The sequence below is a fragment of the Haliaeetus albicilla genome, chromosome 13, assembly GCF_947461875.1.
Source record: "Haliaeetus albicilla chromosome 13, bHalAlb1.1, whole genome shotgun sequence".
NCBI classification, from domain to species: domain Eukaryota; kingdom Metazoa; phylum Chordata; class Aves; order Accipitriformes; family Accipitridae; genus Haliaeetus; species Haliaeetus albicilla.
The window spans coordinates 31376144-31395712 of NC_091495.1; the positions used below are offsets into that span (position 1 = coordinate 31376144).

The window sequence follows — 19569 nt, forward strand, 5'->3', positions numbered from 1 at the left end:
GAACCCTTGGGTGGAAGAAAAGTGCAAGGGGGAAGGGGGCTGGACTGAATTGAACTGGGAACAGTAAATCAAGATTTCATTTCAAAATCCAGGAGGAAAGTGGCAGCATTTTGACAGCAACTACAGCAACGCAATGGCTCTGTATTTTCTAGGTAAGAGAGAAAGCAAGTGGAATCAGAATGACAGACTGGAAAGGAGCCTTGTGCTACAGGAAGAAGTACAGAAAAGGTTGAAAAAAACAAGACCTGTTTCAAGCCGCTAACTCATCATTTTCTTTTAAAATTGTACACAAATCGTGTCAACCTTGGCAGAAACCAAGTGCCTCCCCCAAGATGCATCATGGCAGCACTAAGCTTGGGCAACTGAATCTGCTACATCTTAGTAACAGACAGCACTACAGCAAAAGTATTTTTGCATGAATAAGCTTCTCAAACAATTTTACCAGCATATGAGGTACAATCATGTTTTCTTTCATTCAATGACAGACACATAAATGTGACTTGCACTCAAAATCTCTACACTGATATTAAAAAGGGAAATTTCTCCTTCAGAAAGTATGTAAGAGATCTTTTAAATGTGTTTCCTGATCTCTCTGCACCATTCTAGAAACCATCTTACGAGTACTGCAAAACTCAAGAGGTGCTCACAGTGCTGCTGGAACAGGAAGATGTAAAAAAGCTTTCTCCTTTCCTGGAATAATGGTCTCAGAGAGGATGCAAGCTAACCCACTGAAACAGGAATGGATAACAGCCACATCTCCCAACTAACTGAGCCACAGAGGCTGCCTCAGAAGTAGCCAAGTTAATAAAGAGCACGTATGCCCACTTAGTTTCCCAGAGGTCAAAAGCAATAAAGCACTGCACAGGACTGGGAGCACAAAATGATTTTTTACTTTTCTGCTGTTTCCAAGGAGGAGGCAGGGGCTTGGTAACTGCACAAGTAGCAGCAGTAAATGCTTGCAGCCAGATTCACTTGTTGGACAGAATGACAAACCTTGAGATTCGAGGGGCTCACAGCAACATCCAAAATGGGGGCCTTGAATATCACAGCCACATACCAAGACCAAACAATACACAAACCCGTTCTTCCAATAACTTAGGGGTGTTTGGGTTTTTGGGGGGTGGGCATGCATGTCTGTTTCTACAAACAGCCAACTCTACTTTTGACGTGCTTTTTCTACTGCATCTCATATAGGCCATTATATTTAAACAGAAAAACTTGAAAAGAACCCTTTTATTCTCATTTCCCGATACAGTGTTTACATACATTTAGATCCTTCATACAGATCCCCCGGATACAAACAGCATGCACAGGGAATACACAATTAATTACAGCAATGAAGTTCTGCAGTTTATTTCAAAGTGGGGGCTCATCCCTCAGGATTTCCGAGCAAAGCAAGGTAAGAATGGTTAACAAGATTTCCTTATCAAATGCAGATGAATGCAATATATTTCCTACTGTTAAGTCATTCAATTTACAAGCTTCCAGCTCATACTCCCCACACCCTCTTTTTAAGCTCTACTCCTATATGAGGCAGCTTCATCTCTTCCATATTTAACATCCATCTCTGGTTCCAAGTACAAAACTCACCTGTCACTCTCTTTAACACACCTTACCAGAGAGATACTGTAAAAGCAGCCAGTATACTCAGCAAACAAGCACTTCTTGATGTTCTCACTTGACTTAGTGGGTACTGGCCCTCCAGAATGCCTGAATGATTACTCACTACATGAGTTGCTGAGAAATATATCTATGAGCATGACACCATCCAAGCTTTACCTGTTTCAAAACTGCCAAGTCAAACTAAGCACAGACATGCACATTCATTCAGAAACAGAAAGTAGCTTCTGTGGCCAGTCTCATTTCCCCACAGCACTCAACAGCATCATGAAAGAAAAAATATGAAAAAAGCAAACTGTTAACCATGACTTAAAAGCCAGCAGCCTTGAACCAGATTCCTGGTACACTATCACTGCTACCCTAGTGTAATAATCATCACACCCTCATCTTAAACATCACCTCTCTCCCTTGCTCATTTCTTCGTAGCAGTCACACATCCACTCCTGTGAAAGCTAAGGCTGCAGAGTGCCCTAGGGATGAGAACAAACACCACATTAGGGCCCTAAACTCAGCGTATGTCGTCTTAATGCTACCACAGTAGAAACAATCACAGGATCCGAAACAACACGAAGGGAACTCATGCCACATCTGAGCACTTTTCATAGCGAGCAGCTTGCCACACATCTTTCACCACTTGCTAAGCACAGTTCACAAGTTTCTCAGCTACTACCTGTATCAACTGGACACAAAGCACACACTTTTTAGGGGGTCTCCAAACCAAACTGACTTAAGGACAACACATCACCCTAAATAGGATATACAAAACCCAGATGGAAACATGTGAACACATATAACATGATCGCTAGGATACCACTATTAATCAGCTTTTTCACAACCGTAAAGCCACCCTGTACCAATTTGGCAACAGAAACAACATTAAATGCAATCTGCTCCCACAATCAAAACCCTTCTGCCACAGTGCTGTATAGTAGCCTTCGTATAAATGAGAAACAGGCCCTAAGCATTCAGACCCATAAAATAGCTTTTATGAAATATGGTTTAATAAATTCTTGATTTCTGCTCCAGTACCCTTCTCTCCTCTTCAGAGGCAAGAGAGTTATGAGCAAGATTATCTGAGACAGACTCATGCCAAATATGGATCACTAGGCTGTGATGCTGAGAGAAGGAGTCAACTACCACCCTGTTCCAAGAGGCTCCATATGTTACTTCTGGAGCACCGTCTGGTCTGGGAAAGTGGAGCCTCAAGGGCAGTCAGGAAAGCTGTGAATGCAGTCTTCTGCTTTTGTGTCACCGAGATGACAGATTGTGCGTTTTAGCTGGAATTTTTTTGTAAAAACAAACAATGGCTTGTCACAATGTGCATGGCATGCACTGCTAACAGTGAATTAAATGTTTTAAGTTAGAATATTCTAGGAAAAGAACGGCTATTTCCGGTGTAAGTTTTTGTGTGAAGAACCAACCTGAGAAAAGAAAGGGTGAAGAGGGAAGAGGAGGCAAGGAGGAGGTAGAATAGGGCATAGAAACACAGAAGAATAGAGGAAACAGGGAATGGTATTCAAATTAACATGCAAAACCTTGCACAATGACCAAGATCTTCTATATTATGCATTTTCACAGCTCTTAAGTCTCATATTTATTTCAACTTTTTTGCCTGAACAGAAAAGAATGCAAGTAAATGGAGGCATCAGGAGCGCTCAAAAGAACTCACATCCTTGAGAAAAACTGTTACATTTTTGTAACAGTTTAGTAAAAAGAACACTGGAATGAAATCCTACCATTTGCTCTTTCAAGCCGCGCTGAAACATACTGAGCTGGCACTGGTTCCCTCTAATAAAGAGATGTAAGCCCTGCCCACACCAGGAGTTAGCTCCTTGCACAATTTGAGACAGTAGGAGATGGCAAACTACAGTTTCAGACTTTTTTTTTTTTTTTAAATTCTTTGACCTAATTGTTATTTCAGTGGCTGTTGCAAACACAAAACCCCAGATTATTTAGAGCAATGTTTTAAAAATTCATCGTTCTTTGGAAACATAATTTCTGCTGACGGAACGATAGCAAAACATGTTAGCAATACATGTGATTAAATATGATCACAGTTAATATAGCTTCCATTTAGCTGCAAGCAAAGGGTTAAAATAGAAAGGAATCACAATCTACAGTTAACTTACTAAGAGAAAGATACATTTCCTTACCAAAGTGGCTTACTGTGGGAAACACTAATGACAAATGCCTCTCCTGTCTGGCCTGAGAGGGTACGTCCGCTCTTATCCACAATGGTTCCAGAAACCTAAATACCAGTTGAACACAGAGAAAGGAAAAGAATTAAATTAACAATAAAACCAAGAATTTAAATGGCTGAACTGCTAAGTCAAAGCAGCAGGACCTGTGCTCCACTCAAAGTGATGAGGCTCAACCCAAACAGAAAAATTAAACTCTTTCCTCCCTGTAAGCATTTAAATATTTATCTAGGGAAAAGACAAACCTTTGACCAGTTTTCTTTCCCTCTCCCCCCTCCTCGGGGGAGAGAAAAAGAAAAAAAGGGGGGGGGGAAGAAAGAGAGAAAACTACCATGAACCATTCAGCAGCAAGGTAGCACTAGTACCATGGTATCATTCTGATGATGGCCTCAGAACCAGTCTGCAGTGGTTACCTGTTTAGGCAGCTATCAGCAGTCACTGCTCCTCTCCTATCCTCTTCATGGTCCCTACCTCCCCCTTTATGTTATTTCAGGTCTCAGGACTGCTATTAGGTTGTTTGGTGGTGGGTGGTGGTTGAAGGGTAGGAGGACAGGAGAGGGGGGGCTGGCCTTAAAAACCAGTTATTCCTTTTGCCACAAGGGAACATCAGATGTTGCAACTTCATAGTGGAGATAAAAGTCTTAATCCGTATAATCATACCTCTTTAGTACTACAGAGAGAGATGTGCAAATAATAAATAATTCCTTGACCTCCAACAAACAACTACAAAGTTGAGAATTCAGGTGGCATTTGAATGAGCCAGGAAAGCTTTCCCAAGTCTACAAATCTTTATTCCAGAAGATGGAATGAGTTTAGAAGACTCCATGAAAAGGTAAACCCATTATTTACTCCAAAACATGCTTTAACATTGATGCTGCTTTCCTTCAAACTACTCAGTCAAGGGAGGCAACCAGTGGAATCCTAGAGAGAGCTGTGCTAAGGGTTGTACTTCTCAACATAACTGAACTGGAAAGGGACCAGAGAATGAGGCAACCAAGCTCACTGACCACTCCGCTCAGAACAATGAAGACAAAAAGTCAACACCACGTAATCAGAAAACTGTCAATGCTAACTGACTTGAATGATAAAAAATTAGAAACTCATTGCTCATCAAGTAGTGAATCAAAGTTGTGAACACAGGAAAAATTCTACATAATAACACCTACAATCTAGTCTTTACTGCTCAAGAAACTGAGTAACAAAAGAAAGTTTTATGAATGCAATTTCAAAGCTCACTAGCAGTAAAGTAAAACATCAGGAACTACAAAGAAAGAAACGGACAAGGCAGAGAACATCACTAGGCTTTCATACAAATCCCTGATGTCTGCACTTTGACTGCTGTATGCTATTCTAATTCCCCTCTGACTCAAGGAAGGGAAAAACAAAGAGGTGAGAAGAATAATGAATGAACAGTATGGAGCAGCTAAATAGACAAGGACTCTTCAGGATGAAAAAGATGACTAAAGGAGGTTTTCACAGAGGACTATAAATGCCATGACTATGCAGCAAAGGGAATGTGGAACAGCTGCTCACTGTGACTTTCAAAAGACAAATGGCAAGACACAAAAGTAGTTATCAGATGGAAAGTCCAAAAGTAAGCAAACTTTCAAACCAGCACATTCATCAGCTGTGAATGTTACTGACAGATTATTTTGTGGATGCCTGGGTCCCATACAGGTTTGAACATAGATTCAAGGAAGGAGTAAACACATTCAACAAAAGGGTACAAACGGATACAGACTGCAGATCAGAAAGCCTGGGCTGCAAACAGCAGAAAACTGGAAGAATACATCAGAACTTTCAAAACAAGCTTATTCTTTTTCTATATTCATTCCTACACATTCATGACTGCCTCCTGTCAGAAAAAGACGTGTCAGAGAAAGAATATGGAGTTAGACCTTTTCTGACTTCAAATAGTCACTCATATTCTACTTGAAAATATGGCAGAATTTGCTTAATTTCATCCTTGAAGCACTGGTTCTTATTACCCTTAAGACACCAAGCCTGAAAAATCATCATCAGACCTTTTCCTGTGGAAATACACAGAATGAATATACACTGGAATGAAGTCATTCCCTAGTCTTCAGAGTGATAAGCTGGACAGAGGTACCCAAGGCTGCTTTCATAAAGCTCTTCACATAAAGAGTTTTTCCTTTCACAATTATATGAACAAAGTACATTTCCAAGACACTTATTTCCTTCATTTCAAACACTTTTATCAACTGCCATCTCAGCTAGTTCACAAATCAAGCTTAAGTATATGTAAAATATTAAATAAATAATATACACTTACAAATATGGGTCGAGGAGCATACTCTTCCTCAAACAACGTCTGGAGTGCAAAAAGAGCTGCCTATAGAAGAATAAGTTGCAAAATATTAATGGATGTTTCAGGAGTTCTTCAGTTTGTTGTGCTTTCTTTGTTTGTGTGGGTTTGCTCCTTTGGGTTTGGTTGGGGGGGGGGGGGGGTATGTATTTTTTTTTATGGCTGTTTATGCATCTTGCTACCTCATATGGCCTGGCAGAACTTACTATACTCAAGAGGTTTTACCCTCAGCTTTAATATCTTCCAGATATTCCAAAACACGTTTTGGTAACAAGTAGAAAAGAAGTACCATAGGGTAACCATATAAGACCAAGATTACTCTGAAATCCAAATCACATCAGCATGTACTTCTCCCTCACATCTGCAGCACAACCTCCACCCCAAACATGGTTGTATGTACTGTTCTCAGTACACATTCGCTGCCCTTGAATCTGTTTAGACATGCAGTTTGCAAAGGATTCTAACCACCACAAATTTTAACAGTAAGGACTGCAGTGACCCCTTCGAAGGTCCTTAAAATTTCCTGCGTCCCTAGGGCAAGAAAATTGCACGTGAACATGAGCTCAGTACTATGTTAAGCCTACAGGATCCTAGCCAAACTGCCATGATGACTGGTCCAATCTGCAAAGGGCAAGTCATACCACTGCACACGTTAATCAGCTGGCAGCAAAAGCCTAAAGAAATGCTGTGTGCATATCCAGTCAGACTTTTCCATGTAAAATTGCAAGACAGTTTTAAGCGCCCTAACAACTCCACTGCCTGCACTGAGCAATTATTACATAAAGAAGGAGTTGTAAAAATCACATTAAATGTGTCATATTTCAACAGTTTAGTCCTCCTATTTTACCCTTCTAATCCTCTACTCCCAATTATTCTTTTTTAAAGATGGTGACAGAGTATCAGAGTTCCCAGAAAACCTACATCTTAACATGACTGTCTCACAAGCCTTCCCACGCCTATAATCAGATACACTGGACATTCCCTCTGCAGTGTGCATCACAAGCATCCTTTGGACAGACATGCTTATGCTGAACAATACAAACATCAGATGCATTTGGAGATGTTTTGCAATACAGCAGAGCTTCTGGGAATAAGAGGACAGCTGGCACAGAAAGTCAGAAAGATATGAATGGCACACATTAAAAGGCAAAGGAAAACTCTGGAAAAAGCTGATTAAAAATCATCTCCTTACATTCTACCTGTTTGTTATGAACTGAAGAGTCTTTTCATGTATTTAGTAAACAGTAGCTGATAGCTCTAAGAAGTACGATGTTGAATTTCCTTAGGTAGTACACCAACTACTTATATTACTGAGTATTTTTTTTCCAGGTGTCTCACCTTGGCATTGGCTGTATCAAATATGGTTTCCACTAACAAGATATCAACTCCTCCATCCAAAAGTCCTTTGGCTTGCTCCTTATAGGCTTCAACCAGTTCATCAAAAGCTATAAAACAGGAATGATGTTAATTTCATCTGGAGGTATCTCTTTCAAAACTATCACCTAAGTTAAATAACTTGATGATTATAAATACTTACTTATGTTCCTGTAATCTGGTCTCTCCACAGATGGTGACACAGAGAGTGTCCTGTTTGTTGGACCCATGGCTCCAGCAACATATCTCCTAATTCCTAAACCAAGACACAGAGGGAAAAAAAAAAGAAAAAAAAAAAAAAAAAAAAAACAAAAACCAATGACAGCCACGTCAATGTAAAAAACCTCCAAGGACACAAAGACACACATTTCAGGGATTAAGAACTATAAAACAGGAAACTCCTGTCTCAAATCAAGAGTTTGATCAGCACAAGATTACCCAGCACAGCTGACTTTTTTGTTTTAATCCTATCCAACAAGATGTTCAGTGTATACACACAACACAGAAGAACATCTACAAAAAAAAAGCAATTGGCTCAGTTAATTTCTCTTCTAAGTATCATTTGTCTCTGCACAGGAAGCTTCATTCAATTACTGTAAATGCACAGCATAGAACTGTCCTGGCATTTTTCACTAGATAACCTGATTTGAATATTCTGGCACGTGTTCACAAAAAAAACCCACACTTTTTTTTTTTAAAGCATATTTCAAATCTTGCATTTTTATTGCATACTATGAATCACACCAGTAAGGTGTTATCTGGACAGCAGCAACAGCACTGTTAGCTTGAAATACAGTTTGATGCCAGAATACAAGAGGAAATTAAATAAGCTTTGAAAGACAGCATTGTCTACAGCAGTGCAAATGAGCTATCACCCTCTCACATAAAGCCTGGAAGGTAAAAGACTGCACATTTACAGATGACGGTCACATACTAATAAGCACTTTCCAGTAGCTGCTGAGTAAAGTCAAACCACGAGACTTACACTAGGAGTAACTGGAAATCCACATTTACCTACAACCAGCTATCCTAATTCTGTAGTACAAAGACTTGTGCCATACAAACCTTAGTAACTTATAACAGTCCCTGCTGAATCTGGTTTCTCTAAAACACATCTGGAAGACGGGTATCTCCTGCAGTCTAAAACAGGCAGGCAGAGGACAGCCATGGAGAACACACTAAGGACTAGATCCTGCAGACATGCTGAAATTAGCGTGATATGAATAGAGATGTGAAATTGCTACTGTGCCTAAAATGAAAAGTGTGCATGTCTGCAAGTTATGTCCCTGTGATGTCAACATCAAGCTATCCTCTAGTTAGCAACATTTCAAAGATTGTAGCAAGACAGTCAAAACCACAAATGAATATGAAATTAAAATAAACATTGCTTACCTGTCTGAGCAGCTACATCATCTGCTGCTTTTCTGGCCACCTGTGCAGAGACTCTGTTTAACCGATATGCCTAGAACAATTGCAGAAAATTAGTGAGTAACCTTTAGTTCAGTACAGCATAACTTATCCTCAGAGAAACACAACACTTCCATTCAGTAGCTTGCAGTACACTCTGAAGGCTCCCTAAGCCATACAAGTACATATAAGCACTATTACAAAACTTCAAAAGGAACAGCTTTATACATCTCAGCAAGACAGTTACATGGCAGGTCTCATCCCACGTATGCCCCAGCCTACAGCTGCTAATTGTAAAATTTCATTCTGTAAGGTAGTAATTAAATCCTGCTGAAGTCAACAGAAGCTGAAGAACAGGACTTTGAGGACAGAATTAACCTACTTTTAAATTCACTTTTTATTCAAGTAGCAAATTTCCAAGTATTTTCTTTCACATATTTCTCAAAATCTCAAAACAACACATAACACAGAATAGGCATTACAAATGCAAGCTTGAAAGGACTTATACATAGACCAGCACAAACAACATACAAATAACATCCAGGAAATAAGCAGCTCCATTGTGGCATCTGATAAGTTGGAAGGACTGAAGTAAAATACCCCTGTTCACAGAACTGAGACATTCTGTGAATGCTCAAACAAAATCTAGGACAAATTATTATTGCCTGTGCCTTCATCAACAAGAGGTACACTACGACTGTCACACACAGAAAGTACAATTGTCCCCAGCAGCAGAAATGAGCTACAACCCCATCACATGGCTCAAGAGGCAGCATGCAGTCAATAAACACAATACCAATGGACTCTAGGACTGAGCTAATCTTGGCTGCTAAGACAAAAATTTTGATTAATATTCTAATATGTAAATAGTGTAACATTCTTACCAAATGCTCAAGGCCATAGTCAGCTTGTGCAACTCGGGTGCTGCTGAAAGTGTTAGTTTCGATGATGTCAGCACCTGACAGCAAGTATTCCTGCAAGACAGGAAACAAAAAAACTCCAAGACCTCCAGAACCGAGATATGGAATGAAAGCAACCCAACTGCTTTGTCTCAGTTGACAAAAAGTCACAAATCATCTCCTAATTCAAAGCAGATCAAACTCTGAAGGCCTTACTCAAAGGCACAGGGCCAAAGCAATAAAGTGTTCCATGTAACCTATTTTCAGAGTTTTAGTGTCAGCCACACTTTCTATTAACAGGTGACATTCACAGAGTCACCTCCATCTGAGTCCAGCACCTGGAGCACATTCTAGATTTTTGCACAGCGACACAGTTGGACCTAGTCCAATTGCCATGAGCAAGCAAGGGCTGCTGTGGGCAGACTCAGAAAAGGCACCAGTTAAACAACAACAGAGGATTAGAAAATTTAAACATTCTAAAGGGAGCTGTACTGCACAAGAGCATACTGAGACAGAATACAAGCTTAGTAGAATTATATTTTGTGCAGATCACATTTAAAGTTTAACTAATGGCCCAGATTCACAAAATAATTAAGCTTTCTGCTCCATTTTGGTTGTCTAACTCCCACTGAAGTAAACTGAAATCAATGCAAACTGAAATGTTTTTGCAGATTCTAGTCTGAGTTTTTATAACCTCTTCTCCCTCCCGAACTCCTCATTTTGATCAGGTTAACCCTTAGGTAACGCCTGCATATTCAATTAAATTAAGACATTTGAAGTGCTAGTAAGTCAAAAATACTCACATGGCCATTAAACATAAACCACTCAGATTTTCCTATAAGAAGCAGATGAACTCAGCAGGTTGAACAGGGCAAATAAAGTCTTGATCCAAACAACCGCAGAAAATAATTAAATTTGCTTTAAAACATGTTTTGCTGCAGACTAATATGCTTTCTCTCAACTCCTCCTGGATACATATGGAAATACCTATAAATAGCTACATGGGAACATACAAGTTCTTACATGTACACTAATAACCAAATAATGAAGTTTCTGAAAATCATCTAAAGAAACATGTTAAATGTGTACAGCTTTGTACTAGCTTTTGTTTAGTTCAGATCTCACATTTTTGCAAAATCCCTTCAACTTTACTGTCTACTACCACAGAAGGAAATAATATGCTCAAAGCAGGAAGATAATTTTTGCCTTTGAAAATACATCACCTCTCTTACCACTGAATCTTACTTTGCCAGACAAGGTACAGCTAACATTTACTTCTCAAGTTACTGGTATCCATGAGATGTGACTCACTGGGCCATTAAAAAAAAAAAAAAAAAAAAAAAAAAAAAAAAGAACAAACCAACCACCATACCTATAGTGGGATTACATTTACTTTGTAGATATATTTTCATCTATTATTTCAAGTTCTGTCCAAATCTCAGAAGAAATAACCACTGGTAGCTATAAAATATGAAGTCACCACCCATGGCTCAGAAAGCACATGACCCAAAAGTTGCTGCAGGCATGGGGATCACCACAGACTTGTTCTTTCTTACACTCTTCCTGAAGCACCTACAACTGGCCATTGGAGGCATGATAGCAGGCTACTTGTTTTGACTCAATACATTCTAAAGTCACATCACTATTGCTCTGCTAAACCTGCAAAATTCAACTGTTAAACCAGCTTACTCGATTAAAACCACAAGCTATTATAAATTCCAAGGTTCACAACCAGTACAGCTCAGTTGACCATCTAGGGACTGAACTCAGCCTACAAATATCTCCTTAAATTTTTATAGGTCGAAGACTGGTTCTTTCCAACTCATCATTCTTAAAAACCAAAGAATGACAGTTAGAATGTAAATATAAAAATACAGATTACATACCAAGTTTAACAAACATAAGCCAGTTATGATTCTAATCAATGAAATACAGAACTTTTTAATAAATAATTGGAAAAACCTAGAACAGATGCGAGACTTCAACTGAATATCAACTAGCTGAAATGCTATTCAACGTTCCAATTATTATGGTACAACCTACAAATGTCCGCAACTCAAGAAATACAAGACTTAGAAAATTGTTTTTTGAAGTCTAATTGAAGATAGGAAAATAATGAAATCTGTTTGCAAATTTCTAACGATCAACCCTAGACTGTTTTATTCCCTGGGCCACACATTAATATTCCAGGGAAAAAACAAGAATATGCAAGTACATACACTCATTAGGAAGCCCATATACTCATTAACTATGGAAAGGCCTGCTTCAGGCTGCCACATTTAACAGGTCTCTAATACACAATTATAGAAACACGCATCTAGAATTCAGATATGTCCTACTTAGATGCATTTCAAGTGCTGGTTGAGGAGGAGAAAAGGAAAGAATAATTAAATAATTCAGAATCTACAATTAATAGAAATGCATCAGGGACATAAGCCAAAAAGGGATTTAAAACCAACACTGCCTGGGTGACATCAGGAACCAAGACACGAATGCTGTGCTCACACAACCAGAACAGTCAAATCTGCTCATTCTTTTTCACATGGTTACCTAGCTCTCTCCTCCCTATCCCCAGAAGACACAGGAGAGCCAGCAGCCTGTGGCATGGAAAAGGGGAGCACAGAGGCCAAATTATCCTTCCTTCTCTAGTCAAGAGACAGAAATCAGAACCACTTACCTTGTGTATGTCACAGATTATATTAGGTTGAGTTATACTGAGAAGGTCATTATTGCCTTTCAAAGGCCTGAAATGGTCTTTAAATTCATGCCCTCGGAAATCCTCTTCTGACAGCGCATATTGCTGGATCATGGTACCCATGCCTCCATCCAAAACCATTATCTGCTTCTGCAGAACTGATTCAATTTCAACTTCCATGCTTTTCTGGGGATCTGCTTTAAGAAAATAAATTCAATATTCAAGCAGTTTTGAAATTCCCTAGCTACACACTTGTGCAACCTGAGCTCTTCCCATTTAAGAATCAGAATAAAATAACTAATCCTCTACTGAAATCAAACAGTAATTGGTTTACTTCATCTGCAGCTCCAATCACCTGATGTCAGGTAACAGCTGCATCTATCTAAATAGAATTAGACTCAATTGGTCCTTCACCTAAATACAGTCACCTGCACACAGTCAGCTGCAGAAAAAGAGCGTATCAAAAGTTCACAAGGGCATAAATCAAACCGTACATAAACTAGTCCCCAACACTGAAAAGTGTGATAATATCCACCACAGCAACATTTGAACAGCAACACAGAGCTACCTCTTGGTACCAGATGCCATACTCCCAGTGGTCTGCAAGTGCAAACCAGAAACTAGTAAACTTAATTTAAAAAAATATTCTACTTTAATTGCCTATACCACAACGATAGAGAAAGAGAAATAAACAGAGCAATTCTGTGAAAACAATTCTCAACTGAGTCTCAAATTCACCTCTTTCTAGCATTAGAGTAGTAAATAATGATTTTGCACTTCTGTTAGTGAGCAAACTACAAGATACACAGGAGATAATAGCCAGGTTTTACTTTCTTTTGCACAAACACAGCAAGATCTTCTTCTGCTTCACAACAATGCCAGAAGATAACAAATCAAGCAAATCACATGCTAATTGTAAGATACTGGACAGGATAAGTCTAACAATAACTGAAACAGAAGACTGTAGAAATTTTAGAGCTATCATTAGGAATGAAGATGCAATATTGTCATGCTTTAAGATTCCAAACAAAGCCCATCCCAAACATTAAACAAAAAGCCAAAACCATAATCTGAGACATTTAAAAAAGAAAAAATAAAAAAAAGAAAAACACCACCACCACAAAATCCCCCAAGCCCCAACAAAAGTAATCCTACTTTTCCTCTTCAGAATGTACGGAGAATCATTTCAGAACAAAGACACGCTTACATGCATATAGCAAAATAATTAAACAGCCTCTTTACCAAAAACCCAATTTGTAAGTGGGACCCCCACTTATCTTTCACAACCATGTAGATGAACGATGTGTTATTCTTCATCTCTCTCCTTCACTCAGCTTATGCTTACTCCCTTTGAGTAAACACCTATTTTGCATTTTGGTTATACACTATCATCAAAACACTTGTAAAAATGAATGATTTCTGAAGCACAAAAATATCCTTACATCTCATTACAACTTACACTCAGTAGCACTTAAAAATCAGTGGCAACTGCTAACTGATTTGACTTTTTTCCTTCTGCATTCTTGCAATGCAACTTCTGTTTTGACATCAGTACTGTTCAAAAAGAATATGCTAGAGAGAAGATGAGGCCAAGAGTAAAGTATTACAAGGTTACATTTATACTAAGGCTCTGGGAAAACAGCTCTAAATCAGATGTAGTCTCAGCAAGAAGAGAAGCCAAATAAAATTTGCTCTATAACAAGTATGAAGCATTTGAAGGGGGATTAAAATACAAAAAAGTGAGCCACCTTCATTTCAAGTTGAAAGTTTTAACACCCCACGGGCAGGCTCAGCAGGTTCTTATACAAGAGCTTAAACCTACTCACGCTAAACCATCAAATTATTCATGAAAATAAAATCAGACCTTGAGCTAAAGGCTTTCAGAAGCAAGACCCAAAAAATTGTATCTGAAAGTACGTCTGCAGTGCAGACTCCCATGGAGCATAACTCATGTGCTTTGCAAGAGCTACAACCCAATGAGACATACACATTAGAGCTTGCTTCTGCTTTAATGTAGCCTCCTAAGCAAACTCCTTGATGCTGAGAGCCACAGCCCAGACACCTGAGCCAGGCCAGACAGCTGACCCAGGCCATCAGAGCTCCCCCAGCACCACTCCTCCTTTCTATAGGCTTCTGTCCCTTTTACCTGTGTGCTGATATAGAGAACAAACTGCTAATTGCTTAATGATTGTCTCTCTCTGTAACTTTACATACCAAAGACTGGTGCTCGTCAAGGATTAAGCCTGTCAGAGACTGGTACTTGGGAGTGATGAGCAAGAAGGAACCATGAACAATCACAAAACTTAATTAAATGTTTGATAAATTTACGATCTTGTCGAGAAGGCTCAAGTAGAGGCCTTGCTTGAATAGATAGGGCCAGAAAAGATAAGAACTCCTGCCTTTGTTCTCATCCTTGTAGATAATTTAGCTTAAACTAACCATATGGTTTTTACACCACTAATGAGAACTTAGATAATAAAAGCACTAACGAGCACTGATGTATTAAAACATGTAAAAGACCATACTGCGCAGAATCACCTGAGAAGGGTCAAATAGCAGACAAGTGAGGAAGACTATGGAAGACCACCAGAGACCTTCAATGTGCCTGCGTAAAGGACATTTGCATATGCTAATAGTTTCCCGGAAAACTAATGAATATGTATAACATTTCTCGGAAATCTAATGAATATGTATGTAGAACATGTATTTAACCTGCACAATTAGACCCGACGGGTGTGCACGATAGGTGGAGCGATCCCCCGTGCATCCAGCGCTGCCAATAAAGAATACCTACTTAATAGTTAATCAAACTATTGAGTCAATTTCTCTGAATCAGTGCTTCCCAACTATCTTATACACACTGGGAAGCAAACAAAGATTTACAGTTTGGTTTTCAATCCTGCAACTCACGTAGTCTGTTTTGCTTTCTCTACAGCTTGCCTCGCTGAACAGATGCCACTTCAGTGTACAGTTTTCTGCTCATAGAAGCACAGATTTCTGCCTCATCTCTGCTCCCAGCTCTGCAAGAGTCTTATTTGGAAGAAGCTTTCAAAATCTGTGCTTCTACAGCAGCATCTTAAAAAGCTGCAGGAAATAGGGTGGGAATCATGAAGGTGGCCATCAGTGCCAGAGGTACACAGCCTCTACGTTTTACAAATGGATGGCATAGCTCCAAGCCCACCAAACACCAATTTACCTGTCCTTGCTATGGATAACACTTGACTCTTCTTCCATCAGGAGCCTGCACTACTTGAAGCTGTGCTCTATCACACTGATGATGCAATTTTCAAGTTGGAAACAAAGTCTGCAGACAGGTCCAAAAAGACCCCATAAATCAGAGAGGATCGATTCATAAAGCCATGCTAAAAAGTGCTGAACTCTGCCCTTGGCAGAAATGCAGGGAGGAGGCTGGGAGTCAGCTCTGCTAAACAAGTACCATCATCTTAATTCAGCATTCAACTCACATAATTCCCCTCTCCAGCACAGACAGGGTGCAAGAGGTGCTTATAGAATAAATGAAAAAATATTTGGAGAAATTCCTAAGCAAGGAAAAAAATCAGGTCAGCCTTTTTTATTTGGTTGGTTGGATTGTTTGGTTTACAAACCCCGTTCCCACCTCTGCTTAGCCAGAAGTTGATTAAAAATTTGTTTTATAAAGATCACTAGTGAGCTTTGGGAAACAGATTCCCTCTTCCATTCAGAAGTGTCCAGGAGACAAACCGCCTCTATTGCTGTAACAGAAATAGTAGCAAACCAGCAGTGGTAACAGGACCCAGGACCAATTACTTTGATTTTATACTCTACTGAAACTTAAAATAAAAAGCACACTAACACAGATTGTTCTAGGGCTGGAACTAGTTTAGCAGATCATACCAAGACAGAACAAAAGTGACCCAACAACATGGGCTTAGAAGTCAATGGGATACGGAACGCAGAATAAAAAATCCTAATACCCTACTTCACTTCCCCAAGGTAAACACTCTGGCTTGAGATCACATGAACAGGGGAATTACTAGTCTTGAAAGGAGAAATTATATCAGCTACAACAACTTTTACCCCTTGCAGGTGTTTCCAGAAGGTGTCCCTCTGGTACAGCTGTTCACCCCTATAGTCATTCTACCACTAACAATTACAAACTTTGCCCAACTGTAACCTTCCATTTGGTTTGGCGACCAAACAGCCCAGGGGATAAGGCAAGATGATGTTCTTTCATCTCCTTATCCCAATCCAACCCACATACAGGCCATATGTGCAGAATTGAGGGGATAAACGCATGTTCTCCACAAGAAACAGGACTTCCAAGCCTGCTATTTGCTTAAAACCATATTTTTCTGATGTCTGCAATGATTCTCAAAAGGTAGTGTTTATTATTTATGCACTTCTATTAAAAATTTATTCTTAGTATAAAATAGTCTGGTATACAAGTACTTGGAAAGGAATAAAGGATTACAAGTTGCTTCCAAAGCTTGTAATAAAGCATCAACCCAGCTATGACAGTATTACAGTATTTTCGTCACGTTAATTTGGAAGAACACAAACTGAAGAACTACAAGGAGCTAAGGCACTTACGGTACCCCCTATTTCGTAAGTTGACCAGGTCCTGTCCTAACATGCAACAGGGCCACTCCACATTTGCACATTAATTCAGCAAACCAGCATTGCTCCATACCAGCTCCAAGCACAAGTTTCTCCATCATTCAAAGAATTATTGTGCAGCACACAGAAATTACAACAATAGTAGCAAAAAAGGACGCTCCTGCTATCAGCCTGCCACAGACAGCTCATGACAACCTTAGCATTACTTGCTGTTTAATTTATTAAATCTTTTTCAAGTGGATGCCCTCTGGCAACATTAGGAGTTTCATGAACTGTAGCAACAGATGGCAGACAGGTCCTCTACAACAGTGGGCAGCAGCACCCTATTGTGAAGTTATTTGTTACCCTGCGTATCCAAAGAGAGAAGCATTGGATCTGACCACTTCACCTTGGCTACCTATGTGCACCTTGCTGGCATTTTCCGGGTCGGCACCTGTCTTAAGAACCATTCAGGTCTTCTATACCAGACAGACAGACGCTTGTGTAGCCGATGCATTTACAAAGTTAGCTCGAAAGGGAAACAACAACCACAAAAGTCACTGAAGTCTCAGAATAACAGAGTTGTGCCCGCCATCTCTAGCTGAACACACAAATCCCAAGCTCAAAAGCTTCTTGTGTCATAACTACAGCTGTCCATCTCCCAGCATTAAACTGTTCACAACAGATTACTAGATATTCACTGTGGGCAGTAACCACGAGGAAACAAACCAGCCACCAGACCAGCACAGTCTCACTTTGTGGCAAGCCCTGCCACTGAAAGGCTAGAGAGAAGCGCTTCGCCCAGCTTCCCAACAGCCTGCTCCCAAACGCCAGTCCTTTGCATCACTGCCAGATGTACACACCACCATCTACTGCCTTCTGCCTGTTCAGCGGGGCTCCACAAACACCCCCAGCATGCAATTTTTGCTTCCATCTAAGCAGAACTTTTCTCCAACTGCCACCACTTCTCAAGCCGCTGCTGAAATACCCTCCCATGTTTGCCATTTCAGCCAAACCCATTCAGTTCTGCAGCAGCAGGACAGCCGCTAGCCACGGCTTAACCCCAAATGGCAGGGGAGAAAGGGCAGGGCAGGTCAACGTCATCTTTGCTAGAGGAACCTGGAAAAACCTCAGGCCACAAAAGCCGACTACGGAGTCGGCGCTGCACACAGCTCTGCAGCGAGGAGGACTGCAGGCCTGTTTAACAAGCCGAGGGATGCAAGCCCGGGCTGAAGTACAGGCTCAGCAGCAGGCATCCCCTCAGACACGCTAAAAAGGAAAGTGCTTGGGATCTCTGCAGGTATCAGCACCACCGAAAGCAGCCGCTGACAGAACAGCCCCTTCTAAAGTACCGACAATGCCAATTAGCAGCTAATTTTACTTCTCCCCTTCCAACGGCTTCTGTTTAACCCGCGAAATGGCACTTTTGGCTTAGAGCCCCCGAGCAGCTGGAGCACACCCCGTCCCCACCACCACGCTGCAGCCTCTCCCGCAGTTGCTCCCCCCCCCACCCCGTCCGGCTTAACTGTGTCCGACGGGGGGTGTCCCAGCCCCCTCCGGACCCCTTCTAGGTAGAGCGAAGCCTTGCTCCGAGGGACCGGCTCTGCACCGGAGGGGCTCCCGCAACAAGCGCCCTTCTTCACTACCGCCATCGACACCGCGCTTTCGGGTGGGCGCGACGCCTTTAAACGCGCGCCGAGCCGCCAAACGCGGCTTTTACAAAAGTCAAACGCTGCGGAGTAACTGTCACGCCCCCCGCCAGCACCGCCTCAGGGTGCCACCGCACCGGCCTGGGTCCGCGGGCAAACGCCCGAAGCTGAGGGGAGGGCAAGCTCGCCGCCGGCTGCGGCAGGACCGCCGGCCCCCCTCAGGGGCAGCCCCCGCCGCTGCCGGGAGAGGAGCAGCGGCTCCCCTCACCCCTCCCGCCCGCAGGAGGCAAGGGCCCCGCCCCGCTGCCACAGCAGCGGCACGTGGCGGGTGGCGGGCCCGCCGCGGCCGCCTGAGGAGGGAGAGGGAGGTGGGGGGGGCGCCATCTCTCCCGCCCGCGCCCCCCCCAGCCCGGTGCGCGCGCGCGCTCACACCACCCCCACCCCCCAGCGCTCGCGCCCGTTACCCGGCGGGTCGGCAGCCGCCGGTCCCGTTGGCGCCATGCTGCCGAGACGTCACCGCCGCCGCTGCGCGCCGCGCCGCGGGGCGAGGGGCTAGGTGGGCCGCGCGCGAGCCGTGAGGCGAGCACCAGCGGCGGGGCGGCGGCGTCACCACCCCCCTGACGCGCGAGCTCCGCCCAGAGCGCGGGCAGCGCGCGCGGGCTGCACCCGGGGCGGGGGGGCGGCCGTCGCTGCCGTTGGCCTGAGGGGGAACGGGCGGCGGGAGCGGGAGGGGGGGGCCGGGCCGTGTCGTGTCGTGTCGTGTTTCCCCCCCCCCCCTCGCCTGTCACACAGACGCTGCCTCAGGGGAAGGCTGCGGGGTGAGGGA

At 42.0% G+C, this 19569-nt stretch overlaps 1 protein-coding gene across 1 annotated transcript in view; it reads right to left on the reverse strand.

The window, feature by feature from the left end:
- Positions 1–19360, reverse strand: part of MTR (5-methyltetrahydrofolate-homocysteine methyltransferase) — a 52734-nt gene extending 33374 nt beyond the window's left edge. Inside the window, exons 1-8 of the mRNA XM_069800677.1 lie at positions 19208–19360; positions 12502–12716; positions 9810–9899; positions 8911–8980; positions 7682–7774; positions 7483–7589; positions 6112–6171; positions 3774–3868 (exon numbers count right to left, since the gene is read on the reverse strand). Of these exons, the coding sequence (XP_069656778.1) occupies positions 3774–3868; positions 6112–6171; positions 7483–7589; positions 7682–7774; positions 8911–8980; positions 9810–9899; positions 12502–12716; positions 19208–19244 (767 nt within the window). The 5' untranslated portion in view covers positions 19245–19360. The remainder of the gene's footprint in view (positions 1–3773; positions 3869–6111; positions 6172–7482; positions 7590–7681; positions 7775–8910; positions 8981–9809; positions 9900–12501; positions 12717–19207) is intronic.
- Positions 19361–19569: the final 209 nt, after the last annotated feature.